Source organism: Gymnoscopelus braueri, assembly GCF_963280865.1.
Source record: "Gymnoscopelus braueri genome assembly, chromosome: 14".
NCBI lineage: Eukaryota > Metazoa > Chordata > Actinopteri > Myctophiformes > Myctophidae > Gymnoscopelus > Gymnoscopelus braueri.
In genome coordinates this window covers 32364975-32382356 of record NC_137619.1, presented here as the reverse complement: position 1 = coordinate 32382356, position 17382 = coordinate 32364975, and the positions used below count along the sequence as shown (strand labels likewise).

General features: G+C 42.3%; 1 protein-coding gene across 1 annotated transcript; it reads left to right on the top strand.

Annotated features, from left to right (window-relative positions):
• Positions 1-2280: 2280 nt before the first annotated feature.
• On the top strand, positions 2281-13860 carry LOC308100598 (putative pre-mRNA-splicing factor ATP-dependent RNA helicase DHX32; the record flags this gene model as incomplete). Its single annotated transcript, XM_080449666.1, has 11 exons — positions 2281-2550; positions 3096-3289; positions 4312-4702; positions 4958-5197; positions 5839-5932; positions 6030-6179; positions 7969-8160; positions 9176-9316; positions 10328-10518; positions 11338-11528; positions 13683-13860. 11 exons carry the CDS (start codon positions 2281-2283, stop codon positions 13858-13860), a joined length of 2232 nt encoding a protein of 743 aa, XP_080305792.1.
• Positions 13861-17382: the final 3522 nt, after the last annotated feature.

Sequence of the window (17382 nt, the reverse complement as noted above, 5' to 3'; positions counted from 1 at the left end):
CCACACTGTCATGCAATCAGAGCAGCAATTACCCGGTCATCATGAGGATTCACAACCTAAGCCAGAAAAAAAAGAAAAGAAAAACATTACTATCAGAATATAGAGCTATTTAAGTAAACAGAAAAATGCATTTTCCGGTCGGGATACCAATTGTATCCAATCAGGATTAACAAGGGAGAGGACACAAACATATGGGCAGACAAAAACTGGAAAACTGGAGCTGGAAAATGTATCAAATTGAAGCTGATAAATGATTTTTGTGAGGTTGTCTCTCCTGATTGGATAAAATTGGTATCCTGACCTGAACGTTTATTTTCTGTTACTAAAATGCTGGAGAGACTCCCGTTACTGAACAAACACTGTATATCAATGACCGCTATCTGAATATAGAGCTTTAACTTTTTAACAAAAAAACATCACTTGCACCACCTTTAACAATGATCAGCACTCTCATGTGTTTAACACATATGTAACTTTTTATCGTCACTGTCATATTATGACTTGTAAATTAGACTTAACAGCATGTCCTATTAATGAACCACTGGCTAATGCACTTGCTGTCCATATGCAACTGCACCAGCTCCTCATGGTTGTCTAACACTGCCACCTGCCAGCCTGCACTGGCTACTGCAGACACCAGTGAAAGCAAGACACTCTCCTGAGGTCTTTTCTCACCATACTCAGGATGAAGCTGCCCTTGAGTGGTTTGCTGGAGGCCAGTCTCCTCTATCTAAACCATTAGTGTGAAAACCACAATCTTGGATCAGAGTCTCTAAGGACAACTTAAACCCACACTTTGAGGTCAAAGAGAGTGGAGAGGTTATTTGTCACCCATGTGACTGTAAAAAAGAAAAGGAAAAAAGAAGCAGATCAACCACTTAAACAATGGCATCCCAATTTTGGGCATGTCATAGGTGAAAATAAAAACAAAACATTCAGGCTTCACAATTTTTGAAGCTCGCAGTGCGGCAGCTTGTGAGCTTGTGGATCTGCTATTTTCAAAATAATTAAGAATTGTTTGTGTTGAGTGGCTACATTTTTGAGTGGTTAAAGGAGTTCTTGTGGCGCACATTTGGCAAAAAATAGGCGAATATTTGGTAAACAGCCAATCTAAAACTAGCAGATACGCTTTTTTCAGCGAAGAGATATGGTGTAGACTGTAGAGAGGAAAAAATGAGGGGTGAAGGACCCCCAGAGGACCCCAGTCAAGGTTATAGAATAGGATTTAAGTTGTTAAAAATGTTTTATGTATTTATTAAGTGTGATATGTTAGGGTGGCCAGAAATGTATCAATGAATCTTTATAAACACCTAATGTCAGTGTTGGCTAATCTCACCTCGCAGCCATGTCAGGTCATGCATGTAAGCCAAGTTGGCCTCATTCAGCAGCCAAGGGGAGAGCCAGTCATCCATGCTCCAGTCAGGTATTCGTGTGTAACCCCAACCCCATGGTGCCTGTGTTATGCTACATAACATCACTATAATAATGTCTAGTTCACCCGCAAAACATCAGGTTGAGAAACACGCTTAACTACTAAAAACCTAAATGATTGGCTGCAAATCTCTGTGTTCTTAACCACTTTAACCCTGGTGTCCCTATCTTGAGCATGTTATTATAGGCACTTTTCTTTTTTCATCACATTTAAAATAAAATAGAGGATTCTGAAGTAATAGAGGATACATAGGTGAAATAACACTGCCATCGAGTGTCCTAATCAGGCAATTGCATGTACAGCACACCTCTCTCTCTCTCTCTCTTTCCCTCTCTCTCTCTCTCTAATCAAGAATAACTTTATTTGTTAATTTCCCTATGTACTTACATACATAAAGAATAGGAAATACTGTTCCCCCTCAGCCACTTGCAGTGCAACATAAAACATCAAACCATCTAAAAAAAAAAAAACATGGTTTCACAAACAAGCATAATGAAAATAGCCTAATTTGTTTTATCTATTATTTCAGAGAAATATAAAACTAACATTCTGTTGTTGTGTTTGATTCATTAGTTTTACAACCAGCGCTTATGGTGTTCTCATTCCATCAGTGCGTGTGTCATCTGTTTAAACGCACTTGTCCGGACACTATGGGATTAGTAGACACATGACCGCACTGGGCTGGCCGCCTGGGGTGCTTTTCATTTGGCTTTATTTGCAGGAGTGATCACCATGTGCCTCTCAGCACTCCACTGAAGGCGGCATGAACAACCTTTAGTTTGTTTTGGTGGATTAGCACAATATCCCGGTGTGTTTATCAGTTCCCTGGCTGAAACAGAATCCTGGCGATGGCACAGGACATGAATACTGTGTCTGACGAAGAGTTCTATGAGGAGAAATTAGATTCAGACACTGAAGCCACAGGGGACGCTGAATATGATGACGTTTTGGAACTTAATCAATTTGACGGCCTGCCTTATTCCTCGAGGTTTTACAAATTGCTGAAGGAAAGGAAAGAATTGCCAGTTTGGACAGCCAAGTGTGAGTTCATGGACACTTTAATCAACGGACAGTTTGTCACTGTCGTTGGCTCTGCCAAAACTGGGAGAAGTTCTCAGGTGAGTACCTATGCCTATACCAATCCTAATGTTTCATGTAAAGCCTGTAAAGGACTCAAATTAATATGTATTTGGCCGTGGACCCACATTTGAAAAGAGTTTGTGCCAACGACCCCCATACAAGATGTTTGTTGTTAAAATATGTATTTAAAAATGTTTCCAAATTTTTCAAATGTTTTATTTTTTCTTAAATAGCAGGTCTACAAGCTTATTGATCTTGTAGATCGACTATTTTCAAAGATCTGATGTAGGGTTAAAGTGATTTATCTGATTTTGATGCTGGCTAGGATTAACACATTTTGCTGGGGACCCCCTGTGGCTCCCCGGACCACACTTTGAGAAGCACTGGCCTGTACAACGTAATGTATAGGTAAATAAATATTAAACATTTAACATTAGGCCAAAGGGAGTTGGTACCTTATATTGCACATAATATTTGTAGGTCTGCAGCAGAACCTTTTGGGTAATGTAGAATACGTTAAGCTATGTCTGATAAATGTATTATTATTAAGCTGTAATTAATTTATTTCAAATGTTTGATGCAGATCCCACAGTGGTGTGCCGAGTTCTGCCTGTCTGTCCAGTACCAGCATGGCATGGTGGTGTGTACCCAGACCCACGGGCAGCAGACGGTGGACCTTGCCCTGCGGGTGGCCGACGAGATGGATGTTAACATTGGCCATGAAGTAGGCTACAGCATCCCCCTGGAAACATGCTGCTGTAACGACACAGTCCTCAGGTCTGGAAATACTAGTGGTTCCCAAACGTTTTAGCTTGAGACCCGAAAGAGAAATGTTATGTCTCCCCGGGACCCACACTAGTGTGAAAATAGCAGCTCGTAGATCTGCAATTTTCACTACTTCTTAAAAGTTTATTTTTAAAGTTATATTTATATATTTATTTAAAAAAAATGTACTTATGAAATTCTGTTGATTTTTTTTTTTACATTTTCTAAAATCTTTTTTGAAATATATATATTTTTTTATGTAGGAAACCAACAAACAAAAAGGTGATAACAGTGGGAAACAGTGTTCTATATACTATGGTACTTGCATGCATGTGTACACACTGTACAAATTCATCCAAATTGTTTAATTTACCATCTCTCTCCCTCTTGTTACACTCTTTTAAATACACAATATTGTGAAGGCTCACTACACACAGTTGATTCCCCCCGCTTTCTTCCCCTTAAGAGAAAGGTTGAACAAAAGACTTGAGGGGCCTCTTTCAGGGGCTCCTGCACAGCTGCCCCCAGCCCTGCAGTCTGTCCATATGTCACACTCCCACATAAGTCAGCTGTGGAACAAAGACACACAACACAATGAGGAGAGGGGGCGCAAATAAAATCTCAAGGCCTAAAGAGTCCAGCGACCACACTAATTATCAGAGTAATTCACTCTAATCAGGATAAAGCTGAAGACTACAGACTCAGCACCCTGTGGTATGCTTAATTAATTTGCCTTGCACAAGATACTGTGCACTCAAAAACAAGTTAATAAACATTGCATCTTAAGACACACAATGTAAAAAACGATGTACTACTGACCAGATATTAATACTAGAATACTTAATATAAAAAAGTGAGCATCTCTTACTGTATCTGTGTGTCCGTAGACATGCTTTTGTACATGCTGCTGTTTGCGTGCTTGTTGGACCTCAACATGTTCGCCACATCTTGGCAAACAATTACCTGCTGCAATGTCACTCACTTCCTCTGAAAATCAGTAATCACCCGCTCCCCTCCAAACGCCTACCCTCCAGGTACTGCACAGACGACATGCTGCTGAGGGAGATGATGTCGGACCCCTTGCTGGAGCGCTACGGTGTGGTAGTGGTGGACCAGGCTCACCAGAGGACCGTCGCCACCGACGTGCTCCTGGGCCTGCTCAAGGACATCGCCCTGCAGAGGCCAGAGCTCCGCGTGGTCCTCCTTTCTGCCACCCACCCCGGCCCCAAGCTGCTGTCCCACTGCGGTGGCTCGGCCTCTGCCTCGCCGGACCGCCAGATCCAGCTGGAGGGGCCGGGCGCGGGGGAGGTGGTGTACAGTGGCGTTCACAGTAAGGACTACTTCTGCTCGGCTCTGCGCCTGGTGTTGGAGATTCACCGTTCCCAGGAGGAAGGGGATGTGGTGGTGTTTCTGGTCACAGCACAGGTAAAGAGGAGTGCTGAATTATAGTGGCAAAACATAAGCCGATTAAATGCTAAAATGGTCCTGTTTTATCTCAGAGTGAACTGTGTTAAGATTCAGAGCTACTTGACTTTGTTCCAGTCGTTTAAAGACGTGTTCTCTGAACCACTGTTTGCTTATAATGTCATTCCCTAGTCAACGGTCTGAGAATGTGTGCTAGACACTTCAGAGGTATTTGTCTCCTTTAACACACACTCTCTCTCTGTTACCCCATGAAAGGAGATAGATCTGGCCTGTGACATTCTTCGTCATGAGGGGTCCAGCCTACCTGCAGCTCTTGGAGAGCTCCTGCCGATCCCAGTTCATCCTGGTCGGGCTGGGAGTCTTCCAGTTTTGGGGGAGGAGCTAGAGAAGGCCAGAAGCATGAGAGTATTCCTCACCTCCAGTCCAAATGAAGACTTCTTCTGGGCTGTTGACTCAATACGCTTTGTCATTGATGCAGGCCTCCAGAAAAGATATGTATGTAATTCAGAAATGTGACTAACTGTTACACTGTGTGTGTGTGTGTGTGTGTGTGTGTGTGTGTGTGTGTGTGTGTGTGTGTGTGTGTGTGTGTGTGTGTGTGTGTGTGTGAAATATTATAAAATATAATATTTAGTTAGTATAGAAAGGAACTTTTGTACACCTGACAAACTCCCCAAGTTTAATTCAACGTTTAATTCATTGTTTCGTCTACAGACCTTCCTAGGTCTGTGACTGAATCGTTGCATTAATATCCGGATGTTACAAACAAAAGCAGCGTGCAGGACTCCATTACTCTTCAATGTTTGCTCATGGCCTAGTCTCATGGAAGCATACCTGTATAACTTGATTGATACTTCATTGTGCGAGGTGTCATGTCCCAAAAATAGCAGATCTACAAGCTCACAGTGAGCTTGTAAATGGGCTATTTTCAGCACACGACACCAGCACGCAACTAAGTGTAAATCGGTCTTATTGCTTTTTGTTTTGACATTTTGTAAGAGATATTATTTAGTGTAGTACTGTGAAAGAACGTAATTAACTATGAACTGGAAACAACTGCATTCACTCTAATGCATGTGTGTTATGAAATACCACTTCATACCAAGAACAGCAAACATTCTGCTATGCTGTTGCAGGTGTATAATCCCAGGATCAGAGCAAACTCGGCCATCATTCAGTCAATCAGCAAAGGCCAAGCCGAGAGTCGGAAACAACTGGTTGGCACAACAGGTGACTTAACTTAACTGACACAGTGGCGAGTCTGGTGATTCAAATCTCGAATTGCTAATGTCGTTCTGTTGTATCTTGGGCGTTTTCCTTCCTGTAGGCAAGTGTTTCTGTCTGTACCCAGAAGACAGGCCGCTTCCCAACGAACCGCGGCCATACATCCTGGAGTCTGACATTACTGCCACTGTGCTTCTCCTGAGGAGGATGGAGATTGCTGGACTGGGCCAATGTGACTTCATTGACAGGCCAGGTAAGAAAGATAATGTGACAAAAAACTGTCCAAGAACTTCCAAGTTTCTCATGGTTAACCCTGTGAGTTACAATAGTAGCTCTAAAATACGTAAGAGCCTAGTTTTCTTTGTCAAAATGTAGTCATCCATTACTTTATCATTCAAACTTGTGTGGACATTTTATAGTTCACTCACTGTCATTATTTATTGAAAATATTCCAGGTATCATCTATGTATGATACCTAGGATGCTAATATGCATGCTAATAAACACATTTGTAATCTTTTTGTCAGATAAGAGTATGTGAATCCCAGAATTTCATGCATCCTGTAATGCAACAGTTTCCTAACTCAGGGAGCAGGGTTCAGTTAGTAGGGTCTGGTAGGACAGTACAGACTGAGACTGTTCTATTGGAGGGCAGTGAGCCGTGTCACATTGGAACTGACAGGCTCTGTTCTGCAAAGCACTGTTTGAGGGCTGACCTGCTTCTGTGTGCTGGGATCTTTTCCCAAAGATTTTACCCACAACACACACACAGTAGTCGTAAACAGAAAAACACTAATCAGTTGATTAAAGTTTGCTCTGTGTGTGTGTGTGTGTGTGTGTGTGTGTGTGTGTGTGTGTGTGTGTGTGTGTGTGTGTGTGTGTGTGTGTGTGTGTGTGTGTGTGTGTGTGTGTGTGTGTGTGTGTGTGTGTGTGTGTGTGTGTGTGTGTGTGTGTGTGTGTGTGTGTGTGTGTGCGCGAGTGCGATGATTGATTTTGTTCAATTCTCTCTTTTGCCTCTGACGCTCTTAGAATGCATGCTTGTTTATAAGAGGAAAGCTTAACCATCAGAGACCCTTCATTTGATATGCATGGCAGATGTTGGATGAGGATTATAAAATCCTAATCTCTGGCTGCCTTTTTAGTGATTGGGAGCACAGCACACCCACCAGGACGCAATTCTTTTCTAGAGCAAATGTCACAGAGTAATTCCTATATCTGCCATTTTGCCATGTACACAAAGTGTACAGGATCGTAAAGCAAACATATTTTGTCCCACTGTATTCATATACAATAGCATTTCTCATTTAAAACAAATGAGAAAGGTTTGAAATCAGCCATTTAGATAGTGGGAAAATTTTCAGGTCTTCCAGATATTGTCCAATCTGAAAGGGCAGCCCTTAAATGTATTTGCTGAAGACATAGTTTTACCCAAAGTCTTGGGTAACCTATGAGTGCTCAGCATTAATAATAGGAGGTTTAAAAGATGAACTGAAATTAGTTTTTCACCTGGCAAGATGTCCCTGGTGGGTGGTTCGTAGTGTGTAGGAGCACATAGGACCACAATAGGATTTGTTTGTGTTATCCTTTTAGCCTTAATGTCTGACTGTACCACATGCTGTTTACATTTCTGACTAATAAAGTATTCAATCAATCAATCAAAGTCAGCAATGGCATGTGCCAGTATGTCCCGGATATTCTTGGCTCTGGAAAAGCAGTAACAGAAACATGATTCAGCACAGCCTTGTTTATATTTCCTTTACTTGGTGTCTCGACGTGACATCCATGCGGGTCATGGTACTCGCCAATGCCCAAAGTAAGTGCTCATAGCTGGGTTAAAGACGTGCATACAGCCAGTGTCTGCAACCCGGCCTCCACTGTGACTGGCTGAGACGTGAACAGCTCCTGTTTCACCAGAAAATATGTCACAATACAGAAATGAAATCCTCTCAAAATACCATTTCATGTCGTCTTTTTACAGTAAGGCAAACAAGCTTTTTCTTTCTGTTATGCCTGACTTCTCCTGACCTGTCATGACCCGCCCAGACCCAGAGAGCCTGATGCAAGCTCTGGAGGAGTTGGATTACCTGGCAGCTCTGGACGATGACGGCAACCTGTCTGAGATGGGCATCATCATGTCCGAGCTCCCGCTAGAGCCCCAGATGGCCAAGACCTTGCTGGCTTCCTGCGAGTTTGACTGCGTCAGTGAGGTGGTCATCATCGCTGCCATGCTAACAGGTAAACTAACCACTTAAGCCATATATACAGTACTTGGTCGCACGCCGAATAGCAAAAACAGCTGATCTATAAGCTTACAACATGTCACATTGCAAAGCATTGTGAGCTTGTAGATTGGCTATTTTCACAATTTTTTGATTAATTCTTTACAAATTTTGACAATGATAAAGACGTGCCCAAAATAATGCAGGTTGAAAGTGGTTAAGTGCTGAACTCAGTGAGATCTCTATTATATTGTTATTATTATATTTGTTCACCAGATATCCTTACACATGGATACATATTGTTTACTTCACCTCACATCAGGAATTACTTCCCTTGTTCAGAGCACAACTTTACCATGAATTCAAAATTGAGTGAAACAATTAATTGAAAAATCTATTTAATCCATTGACGGGTTTATTGAATACAAGTTTATTTAACATTTCTAATATGTACTATTTACATCTTCAACAAACACGAGTATTCACTTCTGTTTGCTCCATATTTGAACAAAAAGTTACTGAGTAAACAATAAACATATTCAATCAAGATGTCTGACTTCAGACAACTTGTGATGAGCGTCTACCATCATTTTGTACTTTATGACCAAATAAGATTAATTGAATTTATAAAAGAATCTGGAAAAGTATAATTATTAAAAATCGAATGTGGCGCTCAGTGGAGCTCAAATCTCCACCAGGCTGGTTGGCCTACCCAATGCGCAAATATGGAGTTCCACACGGCTCCAGACTTGTCTCCTAGCACATACTGTAGCCTGGAGGGACGGTGGATCTGAGGTTATAATTTCACAAAATGAACGTAGTTGTCATTCATCGATATTGAAAATAATTTCATGTGCCCAAGACATTTGCCACTGATCGGTCTAGTGGTTTGCAAGATTACCCACGGATTAACCGCAGATACACACAGGGTCGAAAGCATAATCTCCGCCCTGCCTTTGGCCTGGTAGAGAAAATAAATGTTAGTTGCAGCCCTACATCAACCATCCTCTTTCACTTTGTCACTCCCTCAGCACCCAGTTGCTTCATCACTCCCTCAGCAGAGCGGAGGCTGGAAGCAGCCCAGTGCCATATGAAGTTCCAGCACCCTGAAGGCGACCATTTCACTCTCATCAACATCTACATGGCCTTCAAGCAGAGTCAGCAGGAGCCATGTGAGTTGAGACGGCTCACCCAGATACTGTGTAGTGACATCAGATAGAGCTGCCATCATCATGAAGACATGTCATCTAAAGACCACCACTACTTGACACAGTAAAGTGTGATTTCGTAAAATAATGTCTTGATAATTACAATAGAGGTACACAGTAAAATCCTCAGTGTTAATTCGACTCCGAAGAGTGTCTTTCCAATTGGGTGTAAGTAAGCCTTGCCGAGCCATATGGCCCATAAGGCAGGAGCCTACAGAAACACTGTAGCGTAAGGCGGCTTGATATACAAGTACACCCCCTGGACATGACGCTAGCGTGTCGCAGCTGGGACTACCAACAATCCGATCCTTGATGCTGAGTGGCAAGCAGGGAGGCATTGGGTCCCATTTTTATAGTCTTTGGTATGACCCGGCCAGGGAATCGAGCCCCCGACCTCCCAGTCTCAGGGGCGGACACTCTAACTAGATCCTCCAGAAAAATGCGATTGTGCGATCGCAGAATTTACTGCATAATCATCAAAATGGCGCATAATTATGCGGGGGTAACGTTTTTTCAAAAAGGCTGCATCGCATCGCATAATATGCGCATCGCATCGCATAATATGCGCATATTTCGCAACTTTTCACATATTTCGCAATTTTTCGCATATCGCATATTTCGCATATTGCCGCATATTTCACAACTTTCCGCATATTTCGTAACTTCCTGCAATTTCACAGCATAAAATTGCAAAAAAAACTGCATATTTCATCGCACAATCAAGAATTTTAGCCCGCATAATCAAGAGTTTTAGCCCGCATAATCAAGAGTTTTAGCCCGCATAATCAAGAGTTTTAGCCCGCATAATCAAGAGTTTTAGCCCGCATAATCAAGAGTTTTAGCCCGCATAATCAAGAGTTTTAGCCCGCATAATCAAGGATTTTTGCCCGCGTTTTTCTGGAGGGTCTATCTAACCACAAGGCACAGAGCTGGTATATTGGGTGTAGATTGAGTCTTATGCCTTCCTCTCTCCAGGCTGCACCGTGGAGAAGTGGTGTCAGGACTATTACCTGGAACACTCTTCCCTGCTGACGGCCGACGCCCTCCGCACCGAGCTCACCGATATTCTGCGGAGGATCGAGCTGCCCATCTCTACAGCCGCCTTCGGTTCCAGGTCCAACACACTCAACATTAAGAAAGCCCTGCTGGCAGGTTTCTTCATGCAGGTACAGTGATGTCGGATAACATGGCTCTGTGATACCTAGTATATGTTCTCATCTGGTGCATTCTGGTACAAAATGGTACTGTATGTCGTCCAATGTTAAAACCATTCAAAAAAATGCCATGCTACACTATGTCTGCAGTACAAAAACATATCTTCAAAACATGAACATATCTTGTGTAATTTTATGTCCACACTGTAAAATCCTGGGTGTATGAATGGACCTAAGATCTCTGACTCTAGCGACTTTGAGTACCTAGAAAAGTGCTATATAAATCGTATGTATTATTGCGTTAAACTAACACACAGCATTTTGCAGTTGTAACAACAAGGCAGGATCTAATAACAGTGTGGCTTCCCTGTGCAATCTGTAGCTATGGATAGCAAGTTAACTAGGTGTGCAATTTATGCAAAGCACCAATTATGTGCTAATGTGAGCTTAGCATCATGAGGCAAGCTGTGATTGGCGTGGTAGCATCAGCTGGGATGCGATTGGTCTACTTTTGTTTGAACATACAGATCTGGTCTACTTAGAGGACATATACGTACATACATACAGACCAATGCTGATCTAAACAGGTGGCCCCCTCTGTGCCACGCTGTAAAAACTGACTGCATCTCAGAAAGATTTTTTATCAATGTGGAGAAAAAAAAGGATTTATCCAATACATTTTAATGGGCCTTTTACAATGTGAAGTCATAGATCACATACAGTATTTCCACACTTTCAGTATGAAAAGGAAAAGTCATTTTGATAGTATATCTAAATCTATTTCTTATGCTGAGAGCCATGTCTGTATGCATGTGTATGGTTCCTTTTTAGGTAGCACGGGATGTGGATGGATCTGGGAACTACTTGATTCTGACCCACAAGCACCTGGCTCAGATACACTCTCTGTCAGGCTACGGCACCAAGATGCCCAAACTGGGCTTGCCAGAGTGGGTGCTCTTCCACGAATATTCCTTCTCGGAGGACAATTGTCTCCGCACTGTTTCCCACATATCATCGGAGGAGTAAGTATCAGCTTTTAAAGGATCATATGGGTGGTCTGTCATGTTTATCCCTGACTATGACTCACAGTTTTCTCAAAACATACCGGTATGAATATGTACTTGCAGACATTACAATTGAAGTTATGTTATAGTTGTGCTTTAATGCCTTTTAACTCTTTCACTGCCAGATATAAATGAATAAATAAATCACCCACTACCAGCTATTTTTGATTTTCCTTACCTTTTCAACTAGTCTGTGTAATATATTAACAACAGAATATTAATATCCTGTATCCCCCGACGGTTGCTAAACACGGAGGGTTTCACTGTGCTCCCGCGAGAAGAAAAAAAAGGTTAGCGCGACCCCCCCGTTTGCTTGTTACAAGCCGTTGAATATAGCATGTCGCGTCAAAAATGCAGGGATAAAAAAAATAAAAAGATACAGCCGTTTCCCCAAATACGCAGGAAGTTAATGGTGGTGGAGATCTTTCGATCATGTGATCTCCTGGATCTGTGTGACTTGAGGATGAAAATGCTCACTCGTGTGTTAGAGAACAGCGCCATCTGGTGGAAAACCACTGAAAACAAAAAAGTCGTCTTTGGCAGTCTGGGCCTTTGGAAAATAAGTCGTAAAAGTCGTCCTTGGAATGAGTTAATGTGGGATTGTTTTGAAAAGTCTCATAAAAAAATCCCTGGAAAAAAGACTGATTTACAAATTAAATTCAAGCATCCATGACTTACTGTCTAAACTGTTTAAATAATCTTTCGTCAACATTGACTCAATTACGGGCCATTCACACAGGATGCGGTTGGGCGGCAACTTGCCGTGCTTTCTGTCACTGTCAGCTCAAGCAGAAGCGACAGTTTAAAAAATGTACTCTCTATTGTGGTAACGGCACACTACATGGCCACATAAAAAACACCTCAGCATCAATGGGAGAAGGGCGAGGGGGTGATCAGAATAGATAGATATCACAGTCATGGTGTTACACCAAAACACATAAGTCAACAACATAAATCATCAAATGAACACAACACTACACATAAATCCCACAACATAATCCCTAAACACATTCCCATATTCAAATAATAATGACATAACACAATAAACACACTTCCTGCACCCCGGGGCATACTGTGAATACTCTTATAACTAACCACCTGGGAGTCGGGACACTACAGCGAACTAGAGCTGCCTGGTAAGGTAGAATCAATGCAGTAGTGCATATATGTTACAGACACTGTAGTCTCAGCTGAAATCTGAGATTTTGCCACACAGTTCTTGTTTTTTTTGCCTATTTAAATCACGGTCGTCCTGAGTGCACCAACTGGTGCAATTCTGTGGTCTCACACACAGTTCATGCAGTGTGTGTGCTTTCACCGTTCAGTCCCGTGACTCCGTCCACTCTCTCTCACTAGTGGCCTTGCCTGTTTTTTCGAATCTATAAGCTCACAACACATAGCATCACAATGTGTTGTGACCTCGTAGATATGCAACACAGTCATACGACAAAGTATAAATCAGGATTCAGTGGTTAAGCAGACACATTACCTTTCCAACTGGTGCAGATGCTAAACCCGGGTACAATAGCTGCATTATAGGGATTAAGGATTGCATAGATCTCAGAGAGAGTGGTGTTATGGCTTAATGGAGGAGGAGTGTGTTAATGTCTGAGAAATCGCTGCTAGCTTTGTCACACCATCTTACTGTAGGTTACACACATGGCTTTTTAAAGTTGTTTACACTCAAAATGGTGCCAGGAGCAGATGTCTTCTTTCCCAACTAAGACTGAGTGCCATTCCAAACCAGCAAACAACTGGAACAATTTGGCTTTAATTTGTAATGGATTTTTTAAATGTTTATGCAATTTACATCCTTTTGTTTGTTTTTTATCTCCCCCAGGCCGAAGGTCAGGGATGGAGATTTCTATGTATGTCTGTGTGTCAGTGAATCCAGAGCTAATCTTGCAAACATAAATAAGCGCCAAATGTATCTGTCCTCAGAATGAGTTAAAACCGGGAAAGGATCGGTGTCATTTCAGATTTTAGCATTAGCTAATTATTTTTTTTATTACGGCCTCAGGTCTTAATGGGTTAATGCTCTCTCACTGATTCTGCTTGTGAAATACTGTCAGTTTGTATTTACCAGCAACCCTCCCTTCCCTCTTCTGCTAGGTTTATTCAAATGGCACCACAGTACTTTTTCTTCAATCTTCCACCTAGCGAGGGCAAAGACATCCTCCAGAACATTTTGGACAGAGAAACGTCTCACTGCCAAGCAGGGAAGAAAGCCCCTACTTCAGAGGATGAGCCAAGGGCAGATCAAGCCAACGATCGTTGTGTGATACAATGATGGACTCAGTGCTCTTTACACTGGTGTTGTTGGGGACCAAATAAGAGGCACTATTATGAATTGAGAATCAAGTTTACAGAGAACTGTGTGTTTATATTTGTTTGGTTGGGCTTCTTACAGGAGTTATCCCCTCATTCTTTGTTATTTCTTGTACTGTATTGTCTATTACCAGTATTATCTACCTGCCCCTTACATTTGTAACTGAATTGTCTGAATAGTCACATTTGTGTATCATATACTTATACACACTAAGCTTGAATTAATATAAGAAACTGCAACTGCTTTATCTGCCTTGATTGTCAATGTTGTATGTGTAGGTCTACATACAGTACATACTTCAGTACCCTTCTCAATACAAAATGTATGAAGCCATAACCCAATTAAATCTTTCTCCTTGAACCTGCAATACTTTGTTAAATGCTGTTAAATGCTTGATGACCATACTACTGTAGTTCACCTTTTTAGCCTGGTTACTAGGTCATAATTGCGGTTGCATGGTCTGTTATCAAAACTTTAATTTCTCAAGAGTCAAAGTCTGTCAGCATGATGTCTTGATAGTTGAATAGATCAAGAACTAGTAGGGGTCAGGCCTTATAGCAAAAGGTGTATAAAGGGGTGCAGGGAAGTTAGATTTCCTGTTATTCAGGCATTGAAACATGCTTCTCTCTCTCTCTCTCTCTCTCGCTGTATATATGTTACAGGGTGAATGGAGAACCAGGGTGATTGAAGAAGGCTCGCTCGTTTTTACCACCCACCCAGCAATTCTGTAGAAGCAACACTAGACACTAGAGGGAGCCACAAGCCAGGCTTGTGCACAAGCATATATGGCCGCTACCACACACACACACACAGTCACACACACACACGCGCGTGCGCGCACGCACACGCGCACATGCTTTCAATGGACTGTTAAGATACTTTTATTGTGTTCTGCTGGCTTTTGTTTTAGTTTCTCCCTGACACACACACACACACACACACACACACACACACACACACACACACACACACACACACAGTGATCCATGAAAAGAACTATTCTGTCCCTATCGGTTTACAAATCAAACGGCGCTGAGTCGACTAGTGGAGCGTCGGCCGGTCAGTGCGGGCACTCGCGCCCGGAGGCGCGAGGGCGCACTTCCTCGGCCTCAAGCTCCACTAAGTCGGCGCGCCGTGCGTGTGAACGCGTGTTCAGCGTTCCCCTCATAGATATTATGGTTGCTATGTGGGGGGGAACAACAAAAGACAGGTCTCCACTCTCCGTCGGCGCATCAAAGCCCCGCCTCTCCGCGCTCTCCTTCTCCTCCTCCTCCTCGGAGGAGAAGGAGAGAAGGAGAGGACGGGACGGTTTAAAACGCGAGGAGGAGGAGGAGGAGGAGGAGGCTCCTCTTCCTCGCGAGCCTCGCGTAATAACCCCCCGCATCGCAGCGCCGTCCTCCTCCTCCTCCTCACGAGCCTCGCTAATAAACCCTGTCTCGAAAAGCCCCGCATCGCCCCGAAGCCCCGTGCCTAAAAACAAGCGCTCTGTCTTCAATCACCCTGGCTCTCCAAACACCCTGTGACATATACATACATACATGCATACGTATATATATGCCTGTATGTATACATATACAATATGTTGTGTAAATATAATGATGTGTGTGTGTGTGTGTGTGTATATATAATGTGTATGTAATGCACAACTTTTTCATCTTCTAGTCAGTGAATAGAAAAAAGTTGGTTACTGTGTGGTATAACCACATCCTCTTATAATGTCTGAAATGTGGCTCTTTGGAAGGACAAAATGAGGGCAGGCACCGTCTTATGTAGGGAATACCTCATTCTGATTGGCGGACAAGAATAGTTTTGAGCTTTACGATGATTGCTGCAGCGGATGTTATCACCTGATGGAAGCCCTGAGGTGCTCTCTGTTCACTGATAGAACTGTAGTTACACCACTGTAACCCACTTGTCAACGCTGCATACAGTAGTTTTTTAGAACATCAGTATATTAGACGACATTGGTACTTTTCCCTACGGTATATTGGAATATGTGAGCAATATTTCTGTTCAAGTCTATTGCCAACATTTGTATTTAATGTTAGCATATTTACTTTCACAGTGCATCGGTATTTGTCTCCATTTTGTCTAGCTTAGTAACCTTAGCTAAATTAAAAATGCACCAGATTCAGAAATGTAGCAGTTCACAGGTTCACATTCATTTAATTTTCCCCTGGGGGAGAGTGCCTCCAGGCTCTTCAAACAGAGATTTGGTTCACTTTTAGCTAATGCTCCTGGTATCTTCCCTCTTTCATCACATTCCCTCAATCTGCTCTGCTATAGCCTACCAGTGGTTGGCGCAGTCAGATTACCGAGGGTAAAGGGACAGTTGGGGAATGCCTGCGGCTCCATCTGGTGTGGATATTGCTGTGTTGGGGTGGGGTGACCCAGTTCACTAACACCATGTGACCTTTTAACTGGCCCAGCATTTGAGAATGATACAATGCAGACCCAATGAATCAATGCAAGCCTGGCCTTACATAATGACTTGCTTTACGGAGCTACATTTTGACCCAGAACCATCCAAACCAACAGTTGTAGTTATGTATTTAAATGTAATCTCAAGTATTCCATTATTTCAAGTCCTATTTAACGTTTTTTCCACCAATACACAACAGTATATCAGTTAGCAAAATGATTGTCCTTAAAGTTATGGAAGTGCCATTTGTCCCAGTGTGTTATCAAAAGAGCAAACACATTTAGTCTCACAGCTGTTACATTGCATCTTTTATTTTCTGTCTGTTAGGCTGAGTGCCTAAAAGAACACTACACATTTTTTTTAGTCACAGCAAACATGCTGCCATATTCAAATTCTACCATACAGCAATGCGGACATAAAAACCACTCAGGATAGAATCTCTATTCAATGTTACCTGGTTATTTCACATTGTTGCAAAATAATAATAATAATTTTCCCTTCAAGTATGGATCAAGTCTTCTGGTCCCAGGTCCAGAATGTTTGTGTTAAAAAGTTTACCATTTGTTCCTACTCGTTCGGTCTCTCAGAGGAGGGCTGTGGACAGTTCAGTAACCCGCCTACCAGTAACATCTTTAAGCAGGTTTTTTTTTTCTTCAAACAAAATTTCAAAATAGTAATTTAATTTTGTATTAACGCGAGAACAATGGCTTCCATATCATGCTAACTTTCCAGGAATAGAAAGCCTGCAGTTTCTATTAGCTTGGATTCCCCATCAGTGATGCCACTGGCAGGCGGGTTTCTGAACTGTCCACAGCACTCCTCTGAGACACTGAGTGAGTAAACAAAAACCATCTTATAAAATTAGCATTGTCAATGAGCATAGTGAGGACCAGTTATATGAAGATAAGTTGAAAATGGGTGAAGTCGTTCAAGTGTTTTGTTATCACCAATACCTTTCATGTGTTGTGGCATGAGAGATATGACTTCGGTTAGTAAATCAAAGATTTGGGGTTCAAGACCACCGTAAGGAGCATTTTCACTCTAGAAGATTTTCACTGTGC